Below are 26264 nucleotides of genomic sequence, written 5' to 3'. Positions count from 1 at the left end.
GTAATTCTGAACAATCGTTAAACAGAGGGGTTGTTAAACATGGAATATCTTGTACTTCATTCAAATGATCTCCAGTCCTTAACCCCTGGAGTAGCTTAGCTAGAGATGTGCTTCACCACATCTAGCTCCTATCAAAATTCTTTAGTTTTCATCCTTTTTCCTACTTTACTACTCCCTGGTAAAAAATAGACAAGTTTCCCAGTATTCATTACAATATGTAATGACCAGGTGATGGACTGATTTATAATTGGGTAGAATGCAGTCCTGATCAGTGGATATCAATAAACTGTTTTCATTACCTCTCTGTCTTGGAAATATTAAAGAGGAAAAGGAGAGTTTTGCTTTACTTCTCCTTCTGAGCTCTGTACATATATGGTGGCTCCATTCTTTGAACACTTTCTTAACCTAATGATACCAGTCATTCAGTCCTGATGATCCTAGTCACTTCAGGCCCTGTAAAGCATCCCTCATGAAGCCTGGAGATTGTTAAGTAAGAAAGCCATCTCTTACTGGGTGTGCACACAATGAAATGCTCCCTGGCACTTTCAGGCATGGTTTAAAAAATTGATATGGGAAGAAAAGAACACATCATATAGAAAAAGGCATGAGGCAGGTAGTTTGGGGGATCTGCTGTTCCCATCACCACTGGAAGGAGCTCGTGGCAAATCACTGAATTTGTGAGAAGGTTTTACAGTCTGGAAAGGAGACTGAGAGTGAGTTCTCCCTTGAGTGTGGAGAGTTAGAAGCACCTTGTGGGACTGGACCCGTGACCCAGGTATGGCTGTCACAGCCGGCAGGACTCACTCTTGCCTCTTGTCTTCCAGATCACTACATGCAGGTGCTGGTTTGTCAGCATGAGTGCGTGAGGGAACTTGCCACGCGCCCCGCCCGCCTCTCACCCATCGAGAACTTTCTTCCTCTGCATTACGACTACCTGCAGTTTGCCTACTACCGAGGTAAAGCATGGCTTATCTCTGAAGACCTGCGGAGGTTGTTTTTATTACCACAGCCATATTTCCCTCATTCAATGCTCTGCTTGGTTTACTTTATCAGTGTACTGATTGCCATTCCCACCGATGGGACAAAGTGTCTAACATCTTCAACTCAGAGGATAAAAAGTGATTTTGGCACATGGTTTCAGGCCATGGTCAGCCAGCTCCCTGGCAGGGACATCATAACAGAAGGGTGTAGGGGAGTAAACTGCTTACTTCATGGCTACTGGAAAGCAGAGAACAGAGGAGGAAGGTGCCAGGGAGGAAGAAGCCAGGGCCAGGGTGCTCTCCCGAAGTCCCGGCAGTCACACCTGCAAGGGTGCTTTGCTAATGTGCAAGGCACTTCTTAACCAAGTCCAGAGGACAGTCACAATTTGGGGTTACAGTTGTGTGTGTGGTTAGTTTCAGCAGCTCCTCATTTCACATTGCTGAAACTGAGGGTGAACAGAGCAGGTGACACTGCAAGTGGATAAAATACAGAACTTAATAGCAATGTAATTTCCTAAAAATTGTACTAGAGTAATGTGTCTCGATTTTTAAATTTAATTCTAATAAAGATCCACCCACATGAATTAAAGGCCAAATACTGTAAAACCTTTCCTCTTCCCTATCTCCACAACTGGATATCATGGCATTTAACCCAATTTCTTACTTATTCTTGCAAAGTCATATACATAATAACAGATCTATACACACAATCACAGAAATTTATTTTCCCATGTTTGACACAAAAATAAGCATATATTTATACTATTTGGTACATTTTTTTTCACTTTGCATCTGACCGATTTTTCTTGTACTAAGGTAGATCTGTGAAACGTCAAGTTACGGCAGTTTTACATGGTTCTATTTAATTTTATCAGTAAGTAGTGATCTTCCCCATCCACTTTTCTTTATATCTGCATATCATTTTACTACAGTTTAATTTTCCCTTTGTTGATGGGAAGTTGGTGATTATCTTTTGCTGTTACATTTAATTTTAGGTGCATAACATTTCACGTATGTCATTCCATATCTATATATAATTATCTATGAGTATCTGGAAGTACTATTGTTGCATCAAAAAATTTACTCATTTGTAGTTTTGATAGACACTGTCAAATTTTACTGCATGTATTTTTAAAAATTTTATTCCATGTGAATTACATTTTCTATTGTTCCTGAAAAGAGTATATGAATCCAATTTTATATAGTCACCAGTCCACTAGGGAAAATTGGTATCTCAAAATAGTTTTATTTTACTAAGAGATATTAAGCATCTTCTTTTGTGTTTACTTTTTTTTTTTTTTTTTTTGGTATGGGGATCAAACTCATGACTTCATGCTTGCAAGGCAGGCGCCTATGCTGCTGAGCCAAATCGGCAGTCCCTTTCTTTTGTGTTTAAAAGCAATAGAATTCAGGATGCTGGAACTGCTCTTAGACTTACGTGGTCTAATATCTTTATTTTACAGAGAAATGACTAAGCTCACTTAGCTTTCTGACAGATCGTAATTCTCAGATCATTGCTCCTCTAATTGTTTCTCATGATTTCCAGCATCGGTGTCTTGCATAGAAGTCAGTAGTAAAATATTTCCCTTTTAAAAAAAAAAAAGAGAGAAACTAAGCCAACATTTTCGGGCTACTTTGGAAAATTCCCTCCCTTTTCAAAAGCAAAGCATTACTCATTGCCTTGGTGCTGATGGCAAATAATAAATCATGTGCTTATCAGGAGTGAAAGCAGTGGAGTGGAGAGAGTTACCTAATTGTCATTTTTATTAAAAACCAGAGCCATGAGCCATCTTTGAGGGTATGTATCTAGAAAGAACTTCTTTAAAAAGAAATGCAGGGCTGTGACCTATTTGAAAACATGACATACAACTTTCAAACTAAATATTCCTTTGTAATAACCGAATGCTTTCCAACAGAGAGTTCACGGCTGAAACATTTTTGATTGTTTCTGTTAGGAGCTTGATGCAATGGTATAGTGAGGGGTGGGTTGTGTGTGTGGGGTTCTCCAGAGTAGTCTATAAAAGTACCAGTTTACCACAAACTTAACAGCAATGAAAAGTATCATTTTAAAATCACTTATCCCATTCATACATTTTGTATGAAACAGTGCATCTTTGACGTTGAAGGTCATCCTCAGGATGTTTAGTTAACCTAAATCACTACAAAAATCAAAATTAACTCCTATAGTTCTGCTGTGTATTTGTATTAAATAAGTTTTCCACAAAAATATTCAGGCAAAGACTTTTCATAATGTATGCAAACCATGTAGCACCAAAGCAGATCAAAGGTGATCTCTTTTCATATCTCAAGTCAGATCCTTTCTCTACATTTCTGTTTACTCCGTTCAGCCTCAATTTGTATTCTCTTTCCCTGGTCACTGATACTAACATCAGTGTACATACCAATGCCTTTCTTTAAAGTCCTCTGTGCAGAGAACTAGGCTGACTATGTCCTGTACATTCTTGGCCTTTCAGTTGGTGACTATATAAAAGCTTTGGAGTGTGCTAAGGCCTACATCCTGTTCCATGCTGATGACGTGGACGTGCTGGACAATGTGGATTACTATGAAAGTCTGTTGGAGGATAGCACAGACCCAGCATCCATTGAGGCTAGAGAGGTAAGACCCATGTTCAGAGCAGAAATTCCTTCTACTGCTACAGGCTTTGAGGAGAATTAACAGAATTATAACGCTGCCCCTAAAGGAACCTGAAAATTTAGGAAAAGTTCTGGAATTTAATTCTAATACTTTATTTAGACCAAAAGCACATTTTTCATTGATGTTAGCTTGTGAAAAATGTATGTTTACCTGGGGATATGGTTTTGTAGCTCTGAATATTTCCGTTAGCTCTTTAATGTAATAAAAGTGACATATATAATGAAGGTGTGCCAGACTTGTCCTGTTTTAGTTTCCTGTTGAGCATCAGCATGTCAAGTCTCCCTAACCCTAACCGTAACCCTAACCCTGGCTGACACAAAAGAAAGCGCAAATTGTACTTTTAAAGAATAGCATGTTAAGAACCCAAAAGTGAGTTTTTCTTCTCTGCTTCTCTGATTTCTGTTTTAATATTTCTTAGATATTATTTGACATAAATATCTTCTTCTTTTTTTTCCTTATTTCACCCCTAGGATGCGGCAATGTTTGTGAAACGTCATAAACTTGAAGCTGAATTGATAAAATCGACTGCAGAGGGTCTGGGATTTTCATACACTGAACCAGTAAGGTCCAGATAGAAAAATGAAATTTATTAAAAGGATTTGTCAGCAGAGTTATTTATGGTTTTATTCCCCACCCCCACTTGTTGAGCGTCTCAGTGTCCTGTTTGCATTAATAATTGAGGAGGAAGAGTATTTACTCAGTACATGAACTTTAAAAATTTGTAGCAGGTGTCCATACCATTGAGATCCAACGTCAAGCAGATAGATCTGGTGGACGTATTGTGAATGCAATTCATTTGCCCTGGAATTGTTTTGTTTCCTCACACTTTGTATGAACACTTAGTATTTCCTGGCATGCTTGTTTGTTATTGAAACATTGAGGAGACTGCGAGAGGAACAACGTCAGTCACAGTGATCCGGCTGCCTTAGCTCCACATCCTATGGTGCTTTCTAATCATTCTTCATTTGGAGACAGCGTTTACAGAATTAATGTCGTGGGACAGGCAGATTCCCTTTCTGATTTTTGTATAGGAAAACATAAGTCATTTCTGTATCTGTATAGCTTTTAAAATTATTTCTAGCTGCATACATAGAATCTTGATATACAATGACTTTTTTCTGTTGCTGGATATTTGAATTATTTCTGATTTTTAGCATACCAAATACATTAAGCATTTCTCTCTCTCTGTTGAACAGTAACCTTAGACTAAATCCTAGTAGAATTTCTCCGCCATCAAAGATATAAGATTTTAAATTTCTCAAACCCTAGTTGCTTTCACAAGGGAATGTTTCTGATAATTTCTGTAGTGTTGCATAAAAGTACCAGTTTACCATCAATTTTATTGTATTATTTTCTTCCTTTCTTTTGCCTCTCCTTCCTCACTTTCTTTTTCCCTTCCCTCCTTCCTTTCTTTTTCTTGTTTTTCCCCTTTGGTATAACTGGGAATTGAACCCAGTTCCTTTATACAAAGCTACATCTCTAGATCCTTTTTATTTTTTATTTTGAAACTAGGTCTCAGTTACTAAGTTACTTGGGTTAAAGTTTGAACTTTCAGTGTTTCCGTGTGAGGCTTTCATTATTCTGAGATTACAAGTGTGCACCACATTTTTTGACCTTAGTTTTCTCTTTTGAATTGCCTAGATGTGGACTTTATCTCTGGTATATATATATATATATATATATATATATATATATATATGTTATTGGTTTATAAGTTTTCAGTTATACATATTAATATTAAAAAAGCATTCTTTGTAGCATTGTTCATTTATATTTTATCATTTTTCTTAGATAAGCTATATATTCACTGACACATGATTTCATTAACTTAAGGTCATGCTTCACATGTAACATTTTTATCACATTTGTTTTTATTATTTGAAAAGATCATGCTATCCCAGGAGACTCCAGAATATGTCACTTACTAGTTTGAAAATCCTAGACAAATAATCAAGCTGAACTTCATTTCTTTCCTACTTCTTTCATAAAACATAAAATAGTGAACTGAATGATGTTTCAAGCATCTCTATATAACTAATTTTCAGGTCACTTTCTGGGCATAAAGGAGGGCTGTCCAAGCTAATCCTATATTAGTTTTGCTTCACCTTGCCTTTGCCAAAATTGCATTAAGCTTAGCTTACTTTTCATTAAGTTTTTAAATAAAACATGTATTGTGTTTTGATGTAAGATTCAAGCTGCCTAATATTTTACATCTTTGGAGTATTTTAAGTGTACTTTTAATTTGTTTATGTAAGTGATGCTATAACAACCAAATTACAAATGTTTTCTTAATTTAATACAGAATTATTGGATTCGATATGGAGGACGACAAGATGAAAATCGGTGAGTCTCATTCAGATTTTTTGTTTCTTTTTAATGAAAAGAAATGCAGAACATATTAAAAGGAACTTAGCTGTATGACATTGGAAAAAAATACAGTGAACAGTTTTGAGCTACAAATTAAGAGATCTGTTTCCTGGTCCTAGTTATTCCTGTCATACTTGCATGACCTTAAATGATCATCTTTTTACCTGAGTCTCATGATTTTTTTTTTCCAAAAATGAGGGAGTTGAATCAGTTGGTCTCAAAATGCTAACATTGTGTGATTCCAAATGAGGGAGAGATGGATTCTGTTTTTGATTTACTAGTAGAAAAAGAGCTATGAAATTTTCTTATGATGGTGAATTATCTTTTACTATATTTACTTGAAATTAAGAAGTTCAGACAGTTCTGATGCAATATAACTATAAAGTGATAATAACTCACAAGTGAGAATTCATATTTTTAAAACAATGCAAGTAAATTCACTGTGTGAAGAACTCAAGCTTATGAACTTGTTTGAGTTATGTGTATTTCATGTCAGGGTCCAGTTTAACTGTTTGCAAACTAGGAAACAGATCAGGTAGAGGGAAGAGTCTTAGATCTTCATTTACTGGCAAATCCAGTTCTTACTCAGAATCTGCAGGTCCTTCATTAGTTTTGAAGGAGTTAACACTGGGGTAGTGTAAGATTATTACCAGAGAATGAAGAGCGTGCTTAGATCTGCCCAGTCTATGTATGTTGAAGGCTCAGCCTGCTAGCATTTGTGCCTTTGAAATACATGGCACAGACCTATATATTCTTCTTAGAATGACCAAAAGCCTGACCATCAGGGCACACTTTATTTCAGACCAGTGATTATTCCGTGATTCTTCCATGCTCAAGGTATAGCTTTAGTATTTGAGCATTATGATAATGAACATGGTCATTTTTTTTCCTACTCCTTGGCATAATAATCTAATAGGCAGGGAAAGGGTTGATGTATACTTTTTTTTTTTTTTTTGTCTTTTCCCTTTCTGTCGGTACCAGGGATCGAACTCACGACTGCCTGCTTGCAAGGCTGGCACTTATGCCGCTGAGCTAAATCTCCAGCCCCGGGTTAATGTATAAATGCAATTAATTGTAATGAATGATGAGAAAGGATTTAGGAGAGGGAAATGGAGCATGGTCATTGAGAAAATAGGGAATTTCACAGATGCAGGCACATTTGATTTTTTATTTTGAAGGTTACATGGATTTGTGTGCAGTATGCACAGATACACACCAGAGAACTGTGGACTGGGTGGGTATACTATATTTGCTTTAACTACCTTGATCCAATGAGAACTTGTGATTTCATTTGTTTGAATGAGCAGGGTGCCTTCAGGAGTGAATGTGGAGGAGGCAGAAGTACATGGGTTGTCAATCAGAAAGAAATCGTCAGCTAAGATACACCGAGATTTAACAGAGGGTAAGTACTACACACTTTTCTGTTTCAAGGATGAGAAGAGGGTGGACTGTAAACAGTTCTGATCTAGATCAAGATAGAATCCACATTTTCTGGAAAACAAAAAGTAAAGATTAATCTAGGGTGGTTCATCGCTGTGAAGGGAAGGCTTACAAACAGAATGTCTCGGATTCATGTATCTTTGCAAAAGTGATCTGAATTTTCTCCTTCATCTGTGCCCTACAGGAGTGCTGAGCTTAGGCAGTCATGTCCCCTGAGTCAAGCTCCAGAGACTTAGCAGAGTCCCAGGACTTAATTCTCTTGTGCAATCAGTGAGGGTGAGGTGCGGTTGAAGCATCTCTAAGAAACGAAGAGAAGAGACGGGTCCCATGAGGTACAGTGCTGGTTCACCTAAGAGACGTGAAGAATGTACGCCTGAGCAATGCTGTGAGGAAATCTGTAATTTCCTTTTGCTACAGAGGATTAAATCCAGGCCCTGCATTCTAGATCCTTTGCTCTACCACTAAGTTACATCACCAGCCTCAACTTAGACTGATTGAATTGACAGAGGCAGGGAAGGAGCCATTGTACATGACAAAACAAACAGCAAATAAAAACAGCACAATATTATGTGCCCAGTTCTGAAAGATACGGATTGGTGGAATCACAGATGGAGTGTTGCCAAAGGCATTTTTAAATAGAACCAAATCATATTATAAAGTAAACTAATAGCAGTATTCATAATATCAGCAGTATTATTCCTGAATAATTATTGTTTCTGTATCTTTTATAACCTTTCAAGCAAATTTACATACAATTCATTTTAATACTAGTAGCCTTGCATGTGTATGAAGGGTATAGTTAATGACTTTGCCAGAATCTCACAATTCATAATATATTGGCCAGGCATTTGAACACAGACTTTGGAATCTTAATTCCTATTTTCTTCTTCATCTGTTACATGAAACATGATCGCTTCTGTTGATTAAATATAACCTTCTCTGGACGTTATGGTTTATGTATTAATGTCCACTCCCAAAGTCTCTAGGGATCAGAGGCAGGGACTTGAGAGTGGTGACTTGCTTATGGGGTTGTGTGGCTGGTTTGCTGGTCAGCGGTGGAGTCTGTTCAGAAGATAGCAATCAGATCAGAGCGGTGTGGCCTAGAAGAGTTTATCTCCCTTCCCAGGTCCTCCCTTCATTCTCCTGGCTTCCCTGCCACTGTGCCTTGAGCAGCGCCTCCAGCAGGCCCCTCTGCCACACTGCCGGTCTTGGAGCCAGTCCATCATGGACTGAAATATGATCTGATATAAACCTCTCCTCTTTCAGGTTGCCAGGGTTAGGCACTATGTCTCAGCAACAAGAAAGTGACTTAAGATACTGGACATCCATGTAGGACTGGTTCTGGGACTCTCTTCCTTCCTAGCATACCAAAATCTAAAATTGTACAAGTCTGTTATATGAAAAGGATTAGTGTATAACCTATTTATAGCCTCATGCATTCTTTCTTTCTTACTTTATTGTTTTGGTACCAGGGATCAAACTCATGACCCTATGTTTGCCAGGCAGATACTTATGCTGCTGAGCTAAATTCACAGCATCTTCTTTAACATCTTCTTTAACATCTGTAACATCCATTCTTTAACATCTATAAATTACTTTCAATACCTAATATAATGTAAGTACTATATAAATCGTTGTTATACTCTGTCATTTAGGCAATAATGACAGAAAAGGCAATAGCATATTCAGCTCAATTTTTTCAACTACTTTCAATCCAATGGTTGGTTGAATTTATTGGAGTAGAATCCTTAATAGTGACACATGGTCAACTTTATTGCAAGATCTGAAGAGGCTTTCAAAAACCTGCATTGAGAAGTACAGTACTTCTTTTATCAAGAGAGCTTGTCAGCACATTCTTGTAGCTGATTTGGAAACTTCTGGCTCTCTCTAACTTGTACATTTCCCAGACCTTTCCGTCCTTAGCTTCCAAGTTAGCCTGAGCAATAAACAGGATAATGTACTCATCTCATCTGACCTAGACCTCAGTTTTTAGCCACAAAACCCAAGCTGTTTTACAACAACCAGAAAGGTTCATGGTCAGCCAGAGTTCATGTTGGTTTTTCAGCTGAGAAATCACCCAGGAAGAACACGCCAGTAGCTCAACACTTTGCCATAAGTATTTAGGAAACTCTGGGATAGTTGCCAAATTCCAAGACTGTTTTGGTTTTCAGGGAAACTGATGTCAAGCAAATGCTGGCAAGTTGAGAGGACAAGTAGGATACTTGACTATATGTCCATGATTTTGGAAAGCTATAAAAATCTGTCATTTCTGCTGGTCTCTTGGTTGATTGGCCACTGGGTTCTCTGGAAACCTGCTAAACTGAAGGAAAGAAAAATGCAGCCATTTTTCACATGTGTAGGCAGCCATGTGTGTTTTTGTTGTGGTGTTGGTTTGGTTTGTTTTGCCTCATGCCCCAAGCAATTCTCCAAGGAACACCAAGTTGGTGCCCTAGAATTGGAGCGGAGTTTGACACTGCAGGCAAGGACACTGGAGATGTAGTTAGGTTTCACAGGTGGAGGGCTCAGCCCCTCAGGAATTCACACAGCAGTGTACTCTGACTAGTCTGAACAACTAGCTCAAGTGGGCCTCCCGTGACCCTCTCTTTGAAGTTGATTAATTTGTAGAGTGTGTCACAGAACTCAGGGAAGCACATTTACCAGTTGACCACAAAGGACTTTAGAGAGGTTGCAGATGAACAACTGGATGGAGAGGTACACAGGACAAGATGGGTGCCAGGCAGTGCTTGCGTGTATCCTGTGGGTAAAGTACCTTCCCGGCATCACCAGATATCCAGCAGCTGAGAAGCTCATCACCTCCTGCTGCTCAAGAACTTTAGAGAGCTTACCTTCCAGCCTCCCACCCCTTCTCAGAGGTGTCTGGGCAAGGACTCGAGTTTCAGTCCTTCCAGGAGGGTCTTTCTGGTGACTACTTCCAGGGTGAGTGTGACCAGGGCTACCCCTGAAATCACTTCTTTAGCATAAACTCAGGTGGAAGCAAAAAGGGCTTATTACTAATTAAAAATAAAGTATCTTCTGGGACTGAGGATATAGCTCAGTGGTGCAGTGCTTACCTGGCAAATGTGAGGTCCTTAGTTCAATTCCTGGTACCCTAAACAAAAAATTAAAAAAAAATTTTTAAATGTTATTTTAAAAAGCAAAACAAAAAAATAGAAATGACACAAAATTTTAAAAAACACTGGAAAATTAACACTGCTTCATATATTGCATATTGTTGTCTTAGAAGTAGTCGCTCAGGTTACAAAATCTAGGTATTAAAAGATCAAACAAACAGTGAAAGCACAAACTGTTCTTTTTGATGAACTTACAGAGATTAGTAGAATGACAGGTTTTTCCCATGCGCAGTTTAACATGGCACTGGACAGAAGCTCCCTGTGTTCTTGAAAACACAAAAGTTAAATTCTGCCAGTGTTCCTCCAATCAGCTGTCAGTATGTCATTTCGCCTGCCCCTTTAACTCTGCCCCCTGTCAAATTCCAAATAAAGTCCCTTGTTATTTCCTGAAGCTTCCAGAGGGTGTTTGCCTTTCTTCAGCAGCCCTCCTGTGCCCACAACAAAGGCCTCTTTTCTTTCTTTCTGTTTTTTTTCTCAGTTTTTCTCTCTCACGCATTGGAGAACCAAACATAGTTTAGTTATCTATTTTATATGTATTTAAAACACATATATAAAATACACTCTTTTCCCTTCTTTCTTTTCTCCATTCCTCTATTCCAGTTGTTCTCTCCTTTTGAGCACTTTTTTTCCCTTTCACAATCACAATATCTGCTGTACATTTTGGATCTTATTACTCTTTCACTTTAAAAAATACACTGTAAACTTAAAAACTTCTGTCATTTAGATCTTTCAGGAAATTAAAAGGATTCCTAAAGCTTTGAACGAGGAATTAATACAGTGATCAAATGGATTTCTGATAAGAACAGATGCTACACTTGATCTTAGCCAAAAGGTCAAGAAGCAATTCAAATGTATTTCTTCTTGGTGCCATATTGGGAAAGCTTTCTCGCCACTAGACATCTAAATACAATCTCAATTAAAAGCTGTGGCAGATGCTGAAGTTCCCAATCAGAAAACACTTTTATATCTTTGTCCAGCTGAAAGCAGATCTCAAAGAGAGAAAAACTGAAGCATGTCCCACAAAATAAAGTGTTTCTTTTTTATCTTCCCCAAAGAGATTGTCCTCTGTCCTGCTTACCTGATAGTGTTTATTAGCTTTCCAAGAAGACAGCTCCACAGTGTGGTAATGAAAATCACTCAGGACCACATCCTGAGTATTAAACCACAGCAGTTTGCCACGTTTTCATGCTTTCTCGCAACCCATATTTTCCCAAAAGCCGTGCTCATCAATGATCTTAGAATCATGAGGGGTGCGAAGGAAACAATGCTGAACTTGGAATCCAGCAGCTTCATCTCCGGGATTGTATTATTTGCATAAGCTGCACACTGCTGGAAACCTAGCATCTCTTTCGACTCATGCTCCTTTTTTATAAGTGGAGGGTGATCACTTTTTGAAATGATGAATGAAAAAATCTTCCATAAACTGTGAAAAACTGTGCCCCTAGAACGGCTCCTTGGCCTGTGCAACCTGATCTTGCCTTTTGTGACATTGTGGTGTTTGTAGGAAAATGAGTCTTCTTGCCAGGAACCACAGGCAGTGAGCACAAAGGGAAACCTTTCTAGATGAGCTGTCTGGGTTGCTACTGGAGAGTGAAACCCAGGCACATACTTCATGAATGAGAGAAGACTTCATTCACTTGCTTACATCTCCTTACACTGTGTTAGGAATTGGCTGAAGCCGTCAAGTCGGACCTCGGGAATCACAATCTATTGGACTGAGTTTTAATATTAATGTTTTCATCTGTCTGACAGGTTGTTAGTTATACACAAACTATTTATGAATGACAACATTTTTTTTCTTTTTGTTTAACTGAAAGGTGGGTAATTGTTTTTGTCAAATGCATGTGTGAGAAATTTCTGAAAAAGCTCTATTCTTAGTGATAACTGTTATAATCCATGAAAGACAGATTTCTAGTATTTTATTAATTTTTATACTACAGAAACAATATAATATTTACAAATGTGAGTCTGATTTATTTCACTTATGAGAACATTCTCAAATTGCCTCCATTTACCTATAAAAGCCTCAAGATCATCTTTTTAGGCAGATTCTAATACAGATTCTCCCTAAACCCATTTAGATCTAACTATCAAAGATTCCATGATATACTCTTTCTTTACCTGCTAATTCTGAGTTCTGGTTACAGCAGTGTTACTAGCTCAAGATCCCTCCCTAAGGTAGCCTTCATTATAAATTGAGATGCTTCGGTCAGAATTAACACAATATTCCAGGCACCGTTAACTAATTTAGTAGTAGTGATTATAAGAATAATAGCAAATACTTGCACAGAGCTTGGGTGTTAGATATATTTCTAAATGTTTTAGTCTGGTAACTTTAAAAATCGTATTTTAAGAACAACTTAATCATAGTCAAAGAAATACATTCTCAAAAGAGAAAACAAAGAAAATCTGTCAAAATACAAATGAACCCAGTTTACTACTGCACTCACTGTTTCTACATTTCTGTTTGAATTTTCTGTCAGCAAATGCTTTTGGTGAACCTACTGGTATCTGGTCTTTCTTGCTGAAGGAATATTTCTTTTTGTATTTCTAAACTGGAGTGAATAGGCAGTTCACTGTTCCAAATATCTGAAGGAAGGTTTGTATTTGATTAGGACATAGATTGAATTAACTTTTCCCAAACTATGCTTTATGTTAAGAGATTCTAGGGGTGAGAGGAGGACACTATTTTGTTTGTTTAGTCGTGTGGAAATGTAAATAGCACAAATGTAGCAGTGTGTAACAATATTTAACATGCTAGTTTCTATGGGTCATACATCTGGGCATAATGTAATTGAATTGATTTCTGCTGGGTGGCTCATGAGGCTTCAGTGATGTTGCCAGTCAGGGCTGGTATCTCCTTCAGAACTTGGTTGGGAAGTGTTTTCTCCCAAGTTAGATGGCAGAATTCAATTTCTGAAGGGTTATCGGACTGGGGTTCTTCAGTTCTCCTTGGTCGGCAGTCAGAGGAGGCCATTAATTCCTTGCTATGTGGCCGTTTTCCAACAGAGACACTTGCTTCTTCAAAGTTTGCAAGCCAGGAAGGCAACACACTGAAGCCACCAGCAGGAGAGAAGCCACACACAATTGCAGATGGATGGGATGTCCTCTCACCTCTGCATGCCTTTCATTTAGAAGCCAGTTCCTGGTCATACCACACTTGTGGGAAGCAGATTCCACGGGATGAAAACCAGTAGCCAGTGACCAATGAGAGCATTTTAGAATCTTCTTGCCTTGGTAGTGGGACAGCTGAGAAGAGGGAAGGGGATGGGTAGGGGAAAAGGGATTGAAGAGGACAGGAATTGTGTTGAGCAAAGACGGAAAACTGCTGCATGTTACGTGACTACTTAGAGATTCCCAAGGCCTCTTCATGTATTTGAAGTTCTAAGTAGTTTTGTAAAGTTTATTTAACCAAGTATTTTCTGAAATTTTCAACACAATAGAATCTGTGACAATATTAATTATATTTTTTATTCATCCAAAAATATAAAACTGAAGCTGGCTGGTTATGGATATGTATTTGGAACCCAAGAAATTCTGTACTTACATATTTCAGTGACAGTTTTTAAAATGAAAGGAGTCAGTAAGTGATCACAATGACCATTTATAGCTAACTACTGTCATGAGATTTCCTTTCTTTATGGGTATAGGTACAATTATGGTCACATTGGCACCAGTTTTAATACATCAGTGATTGAAGACTAACAATAAATGAGATGCATATCTTTATGAGTAATATGTTAGGACCAACTAAAGGCTAAACACACAAATGTTTTATAGTAGTTTAAGTAGAGAAATGTGTGTTAAGATATGACGTTACAGTATTATAAGGAACACTAATTCAAAGAACTTGGGCCAGTTCACTTAATAAAATATCCATATGTAATGGATATAATCTGATGTAATATGGTTAATTTCAGTTTCTTTGTTTTATTATTTTACTTTCATTTAAGCTAAGTGGTTTTGATATTATAGTTGTACAAAACTATGAAAATGACATGTACATAGTTTTATGACTAGAAATACAGAAATAAGATTATAGCACAAAGACTTTGTCAGCACTGAAGCTTCTGAGGGAAGATTTGCTTTCTTTAGAGAGAAACATGCATTGCTCAAGATTGAAAAATGCTATCTCATTCTTTTCATATTCCATTAACCATTGGATGTAGTGAGGCTTTTATCCTAAGTAGAATAATAAACAGTTAGATGGAGGCATTCCCTTATTTAATTAAACTGTGCAGTGGAGGTTATCAGACATCAATTTCAGCACAGATATGTGTTAGGCCCGTGTGTTGGTGCCCATTGCTCTTCTTGCGGGGAGGGCAGAAGCAGCTGACCCTTTCTCCCTCACCCTCGTGCCCTCTGTTGTGAGCTCTTTGTACCCGTGGATACTTGCCAGGGCTTTCTCCTCACTAGGAGATTTATAAGAACAAAAAATCCAAATGTTTTCTGCTCAGCTCCTGTTTCATGACATTTACACTCTGTTATATCTGAAGTTTTCTTTCTTTTATTTTAAAAAGAATAAAACCAAGCAAAATAAAACATGATAAAGCCAATCAAAATAAACCAGTGTAAATGACGCAACTTCAAAACAATAGGAAATCAATAGTGGTAACCATAGTGCCTCTTATTGTCTTCAAAATAGTTGCAGATACTTTCAGACATAGTAAAAAGTCAAACAAAATGCAGCAGAATAGAATCAATAAAAACAAAACAATGAATATAATAAAGGACTTCAAAACAAGAGTAAATCCAAAATGGCTACCATAATATATTGTGTTATCTTTGAAATAGCTGCTCGTGCCATCAGGTATGATAAAATCAAACAAAACAGAATGAAACCCCAACCAACAAAATAATGAAAATGATACAGAAGTCCAAAACAAGATGACAGAGAATTAATAATGGCTACCACCTTCAGAAGGAGGCCCTTATAGATGCTACATTGTGTATCGTTATCCTCTGAATCGTACTACTTCAGACCTGCAAAGTCACTGAAACACTAAACACTAAAAACACTAAATGTATTTTACCTCAATAGCTATCATCGCAGCCTGTGTTTCTCTGGATCAACTGGTCGCTTATTGCAGTGTGGGATGGGGGTGAGGTTGGCTCTTCTTGTTTCCCAGCCCACACGCTCACAGGGGCTGGCATCTGGTTCTCCCTGCAGCAGCAGCAGCAGCAGCATGGTGCTGATTTGCATGGAGGGCTTGCTTCTTGGTGATTTCTTGTTCTCTTCCCCTACAGTCTGTAAATGGCACTTGAAGATGTTACTGTCATGGTTTTTCATCTGTCTCATTGTATGAGGAAAGGACCTTGTCAGGTCTGAATGTTGTAATCTCACAAACTAAGTCATGATCCCAATGTATAACTGTCTGCAGGGACAACATGAGAGTAATTTTTCTAAAGTTAGGGCTCTATCCAGATACAGTAGTGTTACAGTTTGTGTCTGAATGTCACCCCAAACCCTCATGCAGTCATGGGGGCAGGCTAGAATTTGTGACTGACTCATGGTCCAATGCTGGGATTGTACCTGTGAGGTATTTGCCCACCCAAGGGTGGGTGTGGCTTACATACAGTATGAGGGCCAGAGTCTTCTCTCATGCTCCTGTCTTTTTGTTATTGTTGCTTTTTCTGTCTTCCCACAATGAATGGTTGCCATGATGCCATGCCACCCTGCTTTGGGGCCAGTTGATTATGGACTGACAGTGCCACAAACTGCGCTAAATAAAACCTGTCCTCCTTTAAGTTAGGGTGTTGAGTATTTTGTCTCAGGATTGCAAGGAGGGTAACCAACACAAGCAGCCTACAGAAACTCTCCATTGTAAAAAAGGTATGAAAGGGTTTTATCTAGAAAGCAAAAAGAAATGATTATTCCAAGTATGAGACCAAACAGTCAGTCAAGCAGTGGGAAAGATCTTAGCAAAGGAGTCCAATGGCTTGGTATGACTGCCTGAGTTACTCAGGGAAGCCATGACCCTAGAACACAGTGGAATTGAGCTGAGCCCCTCCTCCATGATTGACAAAAACATGTCATCGAGTAGCTATCTGCCATGCTGTGATAGTGGTACAAATGAAGCCCTATAAGAAGGACGCGTCTTCTTAGATGAGAATACCATGAAATGTCCAGTGCAGTTTTGAGGATTCTCCTGAATAAATTGAAAGTTTATCCTAAATGTATACATTTCTTATATTATTATGATATAACAGGGAAACCTGGTAGTCACACACCTGCCCTTTTCTGAACCCATATTGTTTATCAAACCTCATAAGATGTAATTTGTGTTTGCATACCTAAGTAGTCATAAAGAAATTGATGTTCCCAAAGTGTCTACGGAAGGCTGTTGTGTGTTCTGTGCCTCCCTTATTGAGGACAGGAGTAACTGGGAAAATAATGTGCTCTGTCCCTGTAGGTGGCCCTCTGCTGTATGAAAATGTCACCTTTGTGTATAACTCGGAGCAGCTGAACGGGACTCAGCGGGTTCTCCTGGATAATGTCCTGTCTGAAGAGCAGTGCCGGGAGCTGCACAGCGTGGCCAGGGTGAGGACACGATGGGAAGGGGGCTGACCTACCCTGCTGGCCACTCACAGTCTGGGAGGGCTGTGATTCAGGGCCACTTAGGTTTAGGATCTCAGGCCTGAAGTTTCCCTTGCTCTAAGTTGAAAGATTTGGTGGTGGGGTGCGTTTGAGGCTTCAAGCTACGATGACATCCACTTTCCAAGTGACTCTGGGTAACTGGTGGCTTAAATCCTAGGAAAGTGGCTCTCCAGTATGTCCCCTTTCTGCCTCTAGAAGTCTCTGGAGAAGCCTCTTTATTTTAATCAATAATTCACCAAGATATAAGCCATTTATATGCCACTTCTTCTATAAGAAGTGTAACCTTTCCTAAGGAAAATGTTTAGTGAAGGTTAACTAATAACACCTCTTGGTTTGGCGGACTTCATCAGATCTGGGTCCTAGAACAGAGTGGGGGTGGTTCTGGGTGTGGACTTGGGCTCCAGCCTTCTGGAAGCTGAAGCCGCATGGACTAACGATTCCTGTGAGCAGCTGGCACTGAGAAAGCATCTTCTCTCATTTTGCTTCCAGAGAATCATGCTTGTTGGTGATGGATACAGAGGAAAGACTTCACCCCATACACCCAATGAAAAGTTTGAAGGTGCAACTGTCCTGAAAGCACTCAAAGTAAAGTCTCCCCTGTGGGGTTGGGTTCCTAAGCCTCAGTCCAAAGGGGTTTATGAAAGATACATACAGGGAAGTTTAGGGATCCAGTCTGAAAGGGAAACTGTTGGGTGCTGGAAACCGAGCCAGGGCCTGACACCTACTACGCTACACCTCATGGCTCATATTTTAAATCATTCCTTCATTCTGTCATCCATTTATTCAACTTAACATTTCCTTAGTTTTTACCCAACTGAAAAATGTGGCCTCTGCCCTCAAGGGGCTCACGGTCTAATTATGAACACAGGTGGAAACAGGTAACGGTTCTCTGCTGTGGAGAGTATGTTAGACAGGCGTGACGGGTTAGTATGGGAGGAGCGTAGAGGGAGCAGCTGGCTTTGACCCTTCCTTACTTCCTTGGTTTATTGTGGTAACCAAGGTCTGCTGACCGGCTGTTGGTCAGCACAGAGATCTGCCCCCATCCTGGCTCAGTGAAGCCTGACCTTTGTCTCTTTCAAGTCCTCCAGCCAACCCAGTGGCTTTTAATGTCTTTTTTTTTTCTTCTCCTTTCAGTTTGGTTATGAGGGCCAAGTCCCGCTGAAGAGTGCCCGTCTGTTTTATGATGTCAGTGAGAAGGCCCGAAAGATCGTGGAATCCTATTTCATGCTGAACTCAACCCTGTATTTTTCCTATACACACCTGGTCTGCCGAACAGCCCTGTCCGGTGAGATTCCACAGCATTAACTTGTTCCCTTTACCCTCCATACCATGGGAAACACACGACTGGAAATCTGTGTTTCAAAAAAGGAACCAGAGAGCTTCTGACTTCTTTTTATTTTCTCTATTTTTGAGGCAGGATCTTGCTATGCAGTTCAGGCTGGCCTTGGGCTCACCATTAGCCAGGCTGGTCTTGAATTTGGAATGATTCTCCTGCCTCAGCTTCCCGAGTGCTGGGATTACAGGAGTGGACCACCATGCCCAGCTTGAGTTCTTTATTTTCCCATTACTCTTTCGTTCCCTTTTGTTTCTCTATCGGATCCAGAAGACCTATGCTTTGCATGCTGTCTCCTTCAAATCTATTTTTCCTAATTACTAAAGTCATACAGAGAAATGTTTCCCTGTTCTAAATTTCTTTTCTTAGAGAACCAAGAACTTGGACATTACAGTCACTGTGTCACAAGCTTTGAGTAGAAACAGGGACAGTGAATGAATGATGAAGCATCATTGAAAGGGAAAAAATCTTCCTCACTCCCTGATATTTGTTATTTTCTCTCTGCTTTCTTCCCTTTTGCCCCTCAAATGGAAGAAAAAGGATGTCACAGGAGTAGACGTCACACTTGTGGAGTTTTAACTGCATTGAAATCATTGGTTTCCATATTCACGTTATTCTTATCCTTTTGCTGTCACGCATGAAGTGCTACCCATGAAATGCATGAAATTTACACATGCGCATTTATATCAGAGAACCATCACAGCTGTAGAGATGGGAATCCATTGCCCCGAGTTTCAGTTCATGTTCACCTTCAAGCAACCCAGCCCAGGCTGCTTGTCCACTCTTCTTTCCTTCCTTCCACACTAAACAGCTGTGTGTCGTCGTCTTTTCTGTGGGAAACGGCTGCATTCATCTCTCCTTCATTGCATTCCTTTTGGTGGCAGGTCAGCAAGACAGAAGAAACGACCTCAGTCATCCCATCCATGCGGACAACTGCCTGCTGGATCCCGAAGCCAACGAGTGCTGGAAGGAGCCCCCTGCGTACACTTTCCGGGACTATAGGTACAGCCAGCACCTCTTCAAACCAAGGTTTTTCTCAACAGTTACCAAAACCCACAGAGGCGGGGGGGCTGCTCTCTCTTGCTTGGTATTACCTTCAGCTCTGTGAAGCAGAGATTCTCAGTCTGCTCTGAGATGAGTGCCGTTTGCATGTTTCTTAAAACAGCATGTGCACTTTGCATCCTATTAACTAGAGTGTTTTTTAATCACTTTGCTTTGACTGAGATGTATCCTCTGTGGCAGATGTGCTTCGGGCTGACAACGGAAGCATGATGTTCCAGCACTTGTCACATCACTTAGCTGTTAGTCACACCTGTGAAGAACTGTGTCCACATTGTAGCAGAGAGAAATTCAAAACTCAAAATAAAATAATATTTTATTTTATGGAAAGATACCTGCGTATGTGAGGAGGAGCAGGAGCTGTAGTCAGCCTGTGTACAATAGTTCCTTAGTTATTATGACATGGTGTTCTATTCAGAAACATTTATTGGGCACTCCTTTATCTGCAAGTCTGGGCTAAAGCACAAGGAATTCTCCAGCTAGTTTTTATTTAATCTTCTTTTGAGTAACTATTATATGAGAAGAGAATTATAAGCAATGAAGACGAGTTCAGATGGCCATATTAAATACAATCTGGTTAGTAATTCTTTGGAGGAATTGAAATGTGGGAGATAAACTTTAAAATATAGTTAAATCTTTAATGCAGGTAGAATCAATAAATACCTCGGGTATAACACAAACTTTATCAGATCTTACCTTCAAGGGTTTGGAGGGTCAGTTACTCGATGTCTGCTTCAAAGGCAGCTTACTGATCAGGCTGGCCCATTCACCACCGGCCGATCATATTCTGAATATGTTGTAAGCCTTTAATTTCATGAATGGTTTTCCTTCCATTGTTACAGTGCTCTTCTATATATGAACGATGACTTTGAAGGAGGAGAATTCATATTCACTGAAATGGACGCTAAGACGGTGACTGTAAGTAACTTTCCTCCTGAACATTTATTTAACCCTTTTTCACAGTCTTGTCATCTTTTCTTGGAATGATAGGCTATTGCATTTCATAAGCTCAAGACTTTAAAAGATGAGTGAATTCCATTAAATGTATAGATCATAAAACTTCAGAAATGGGAGTCTCCATATACCTATACTAGTCCATTTTAAAGACAGATAGATTAAACAATTGTGTTAGCAAGGATTTGACCAATGCCAGTAGGAAAATCAGCCTATTTAATGCTGGGAAATAGTGTAGTTAACATCTGTTGATCTTTAATCCAAAGAGCATGCATCTTGGTAGGAAAACTATTTTTCAGTTGAGGAAACCAAATTATAAATAGATAATCAGGTATATCTTTCATTTATGAAAAATCTAAGTAGTTGGGACATGTTTATGTGTACAATAAACTTCAGGTTAGCCCTTATATTTGTGAAACTTCGTGAGTTTTATACTTTAACTCTCACAGTTTGCATAATTTTATAATCTAAGAACCCATAAGAAACCACTGTGCTATAATCAAATGATAATAAAAAGTCTTATTACTGGGTTTAAAGAGATTCTTATGAAGATAATCATTAAAATTTTCCTAGAAAATTGTTGTAATTAATAAAAAGAAGTTTCACACAGTTGAATACAGTGATTCATATTCATATTGTCCTGATGCTTCAGAATTTTCTGGAAGCACGATTCAGTATTAATATTGAAATTGATGTATCATCATCTGTAAAATTAAATCAAGAATGACGAAATAGATTGACATTTAAAATCTCTATATAAGATTCTCACTTTGGAAGAGGTGAGTGTAGAAAGCATTTTATTTTTGATCTCTGCTAACCTGAAACCGAGGTAAAAAATCTTGCGTGTCATACTTGCATGAAAATCAGAAATCACAGATGGTTGAAAAGATTTCTTTGGTTCTTCTCCACCTAGTGGTCATCGTTGGAAATGTTCAATGTTTGGATGCCTGAAATACTAATCACTTTAAGTTCAGCTAACTGGACCTCTGTTTATAAACATGTGAAAGCAATAAATATTCTCCTTTTGGAGAGCCATAATTTTAAGAAATAATGTAGCTATTTTAAAAAGCATTGAGTCTGACCTCCCTTTAAAAAAGTAAGTGAAAAAACTGACTTAAATTTGTAATTTAAAGGTTCAGTAATGCTTTATATTAAAGCACATTGCCAAAGTCTTAAGGTATTCCAAATACAATTAGAATTCTTAGTTAAGAATTCTAGAAATTCTCAAAATGCTTTATATTAAAGTATATGGCTAAGATCTTAGGGTATACCAAATGCAATTAGAATTCTTAGTTAATTCTAGAAATTCTCAAAATTATAGAATTTAGAATTATAGACTAGTTCTTTTCTCCTTTCCCATAATAAATGTATTCTGATTTTTATGGCAAAGTAAAATGGCCTATTTTCTGTTTTGGTTTCTCTTAATAATTACAGAAAAGAGAACAAGGCAAGACTGTATTTTCTAACTTGAACCAATACAAGCCTCATATTTTGCATAAAATGCAAACATCATGTAATTAATGGACTGGTGGATAAATGCTTAAATTTACTACGGACCAGTACATCATAAATGCTTCTCTCCCTCACCATCATTTAGATAGAGTATTATTCAGCTTTTCCATTGATAGGAGAAAATCCCTGACACATAATTTAAAGGAATAGAGGTTTATTTTGGTTCATGCTTTTAGATTAGTTAGGACATGGTCTGCTGTCTCTACGTCAGAAACATCATGACAGAGACCAAAGTGGAGAAAAGCTGCTTCACTCACGGACACCAGGAAGAGATATGAGAAGGAAAGGACCAGGGGTGAGATCACAGTGCTGGGGGTGCCTGCCCCGGGAACCCACCACAGCCAACTGGGCCCCACCTGCTGTCAGCACATTCAGCCATGAACTCATCAGTGGATTCCTTCACCAGTGAGGAACACACATCCACAACCCAGTCACCTCCCAAAAGCCCTACCTTTGTACTCCTGAGAGGCGAGGGATGTTTTAGATCTAAACCAGAGCAAACAGAAAACAAAAAGAGTTTTTTAAAACTCATATTTTGAAGATAGTATACTTGGAAGATAATAAGTTCTTTCCAGTAGAAGTATTAATTAGTAAGAGAGGAATTAAGTGTTCTGGGGTTTACTTTGCAAGATTGAAGGAGACTGGATTTGAAGAGTTCCATTTATTTCATGAGAAAAGGTAAATTTGATGTGAATGGAGCTCTGTTACAAAAGTACATTTTCAATCACTGCCTTCCCCCAAAATAAGATCTACCTGGAAAATGAGATTTATCTGTTCATTACCATGGTGACAGCAGTGTCATGCAGAAGATTGTCCCTCACTATTCTTTTGTTCAGTAGGCTACTCTGGGATGGCATGTAAGGCAAGGAGAGGCCAATTGGGCCTGGTATTTTTGATCTCTAGCTCTCAAGCCTGATTATTTTCAGGGAAACATGGCATTTATCTAAATGTGAGAACGTATCTTCCTTTAGAAGACGTGTTATCAAGGGAGACAGGTTCATTAAAGCGTGTTGACTCTGCCATGTGCTGACATGTGACAGGCCAAAGCTCCCTATGCGATGAGATCTGTCTTTGTGATTCCTGTGTGGCCACACACCTATAGTCAGTATGGTCTGCATCAGGCAGTTGATGGCTTGTTTTCTAAACTTTCCCAAACTTCTTCACACTTCTGATTGCAACAGAGAAAAAATGCTAAGTTGGTTCTATTCCCATTCTTTAATATAACTGTTATGGTTTATGTTAAAATGGCCCCCCACCAAGGATCATGCAATCATCGATGTTGGCGAGTCTAGTGTTTGTGATTGGTTCGTTGTCTAGAACTCGGATTGGTTGTATGAGTGCTACACCCACCCAGGGGTAGAGCCAGCATACAGTGTAATGGCGGGAAGAAGGCATGTCCTCCTTGTTCATTGTTCATGCTTGTTGTTGGTAGCCTCCCTGAACTATTGTGCCTCAGCCATGTCACTTTGCATTGGAGCCAACTGAGTATGGGCTGTAACCTCCAACCTGTAAGAAATAAATTTTCCCCTCCCTAATTTTGGGCATCAGGTATTTTATTTCAACAATGAGAGAGAAAAGTAAGACAGACCCATTGCTACCAAGACCTGCCAATCACATAGAAGCAAAGACCACCAGGAAATGCATGTTCCAGGGACCTCAGCGCACAGACCACTTATTAAGTAGTCTTTTCTGTCACGGGCCACAGGCCTCACACATCATGCATTGTGCTATTTTGGTGTGGAAACGCACAGGAAATTCTTGGAATCAGATTGATTCTGAAGACATCACTAGCTAGTGAACTCTTGATTATCAATGGCAAAGTCACCTTGAGAAACCTAGGAAACGCTATTCTGGGAAAAAAAACCTCAAAGCATTCTTCAATTATTGTGAGTGGGTGAAAAACTAGAAATTGACTGCTCCTTTCTGTTCTTCTCCTTAATAGCTGTGCACACGATACATGCATGTGCACAAACACACACAGGCACACAAATACACCCACACACATAATAAGCACATGCACACACTCAAGACTGGCTTTTTGACTCCTCCACTTCCCTCTGATCTTCATACACCATGGCACAGTCTGGGAGTATTCATGTTATGTATCATGCATGGACTTCAAAAAATGTTGAGATGTTCTTCTAATTTTATGCAGAATGAAAACATTCTAATAAGCATCGTACTGCTTAGAGTCAGTGCAGAAGCAGCCCCTCTTGTCAGTAAAATGACTATACTACCAGCACCTTTGCTTTCCTTTAAATTCTACTGTAGGAACAACGAGGTGTCAGGGTTTCCCAATAGGAAGCGTTCTCCACTCACATCAGATGCGTCTTTAACACAGAACTAAGACCCTGATTTTCAGTTGTTTAAGCTCACCCAACGGGAAGGATCTGCTTGTTGCCCCTGTCCGCGTGTCGCTGCTCCCAGCAATGTCTGCTTTTCCCTCCTTCCGCTCTGCTGCCTCCACACGGGGCATCCGCCAGCCCAAGCACTGCAGAGAGGCTCCGAAGTATCCCGTCCATCATCCCAATGTACCCGGAGGCTGTGGCCTCGCAGCCGCAGGGCAGTGTGCTGCCCGCAGTGGGGAGAAACCAGCAGTGCCTGCAGGGCCAGGAGTACTGGAAGGAAATTCCGTGCTGTGTGCAACTCGACTTGGCTTTGAAAAGTTTTGGCTTGTGAGAAATAAAGAGAACATAAATGTGTGATTAGATAATTGGAAGTGGGGCACTCATGGAACCATGACCTAGACTAGTAAGAAACTCTTTTGGCTCCCCCATGTCCCCTTCATTTCCTGGTTGATGCCATAGATACCAAACATACACCTACCTTCACATGGGTGCTTTGCTCATGCTAAAGCCATGTAGATGAATGAGAAGAATATTTTGCCTTTTTGGGAATTTGCGGCCTATGTTAATAATCCCAGCACTTTGTGGGGCTGAGACAGGAGCGTGGTAGCTTTAAGCCCAGCCTGGGCAATTCAGCAACTTAGATTCTGCATCAAAAAACAAAACAAAACAAAACAAAACAAAACAAAAAAAAAACCAAGGGATTGAGAATACAGCTGAGTACAAAGGCCCTAGATTCAAACCCCCACACGACAAAGACATCATTTCATGATGTAAGTATGTTGACTGCACCTTTGTTTTAAAGATGAGAAAGCCGAGACATATCATTCCTTCTTTAATCCTAGGATTCTGTTGTTCTTTGATTAAGCCATAGCCCAAACAGTTTCACAGAGGGAAATGGTCCTGTTATAAGAATCAAAAGTCTAATTTTCGCTTTCTTTCTCAGGCCTCTATCAAACCAAAGTGTGGGCGTATGATCAGCTTCTCATCTGGAGGGGAGAACCCGCATGGGGTGAAGGCAGTCACCAAAGGCCAGCGCTGTGCTGTGGCTCTGTGGTTTACCTTGGACCCACTCTACAGAGAGCTGGTGAGTCCCTCACTTCTCAGGGGAGCCGGTTAGACCTGCCCATGAACTAACCTATCGGGAAAAGCCATTGCTTGTCCTGTATCCTTGCAGGGTCCTAAGCGATCGAGATAATATTTTGACAGTCCCTTCTGGTACTGTTTTCTAATCAAAAGCAACATTTGCTGATAATGCTGACTTAGCAATTACACATGGATCTTTTGTCGTGGGAATCTGAGGGACACTGTAGGGGCTGTGAAGGCAGTTTTTATCTGAGTTGAAACAAATGTAGCAAATGATAATCAGTATTGAGCTTAATGACAAACTGTAGCATCAGAAGACAAAAAAATTGTTTTGCTGGTCCCCAGAAGTCTGTGAAGCGCACCATTTTCTTGAAAAATCATTAAAAAGCTCATTGAACAGGTTACAAGCCATGCAGGAGAATGTAAAGGTATCTGAAAGTTTACAATTATTACTCTTATTAAAGAAAATATTAAATAATATTATGTTGGAAATAACCAAGGATACCCAGGCTGGATAAGATGATATGACCTGATCCTTTAGGATGACTTTCCACCAATGAGAAGAAGCATGAATCAACACCAATAACAAGAAGCACCTGGGTATTCCTTACTGTCTTTCATTTTGTCGCGCTGCTTGATAAAATCGTCTTCCTTTGAAGTACTGATCAATGGCTTCACTGCAGGTGCAGCCCACTGCTCAGTCTTGACACTAACACTGCAACCACAGCCTCCCACTGTGTCACTTCAACATCTTCTCCAGCTCTCAAGTGTTGATGAAGCCATAAATTTCTATTCCTAAAAGT

General features: G+C 39.4%; 1 protein-coding gene and 1 pseudogene across 2 annotated transcripts in view; one reads left to right on the top strand and one right to left on the bottom strand.

The window, feature by feature from the left end:
• P3h2 (prolyl 3-hydroxylase 2) overlaps positions 1–26264 on the top strand; it is a 146136-nt gene that overhangs the window by 107413 nt on the left and 12459 nt on the right. For both annotated transcript variants that reach the window (XM_003476941.5, XM_063261231.1), the window contains exons 4-14: positions 825–956; positions 3455–3597; positions 4107–4196; positions 5939–5979; positions 7311–7405; positions 16988–17115; positions 17662–17757; positions 18307–18457; positions 19390–19507; positions 20407–20482; positions 25322–25462. In XM_003476941.5, the coding sequence (XP_003476989.3) occupies positions 825–956; positions 3455–3597; positions 4107–4196; positions 5939–5979; positions 7311–7405; positions 16988–17115; positions 17662–17757; positions 18307–18457; positions 19390–19507; positions 20407–20482; positions 25322–25462 (1211 nt within the window). The remainder of the gene's footprint in view (positions 1–824; positions 957–3454; positions 3598–4106; positions 4197–5938; positions 5980–7310; positions 7406–16987; positions 17116–17661; positions 17758–18306; positions 18458–19389; positions 19508–20406; positions 20483–25321; positions 25463–26264) is intronic.
• LOC111753641 (U2 spliceosomal RNA) lies at positions 11315–11419 on the bottom strand (annotated as a pseudogene).

The sequence above is a fragment of the Cavia porcellus genome, unplaced genomic scaffold (genome assembly GCF_034190915.1).
Source record: "Cavia porcellus strain 051 isolate PalLab524CR breed Dunkin Hartley unplaced genomic scaffold, mCavPor4.1 scaffold_14, whole genome shotgun sequence".
NCBI classification, from domain to species: domain Eukaryota; kingdom Metazoa; phylum Chordata; class Mammalia; order Rodentia; family Caviidae; genus Cavia; species Cavia porcellus.
This window is presented reverse-complemented; position numbering and strand designations above follow the sequence as displayed.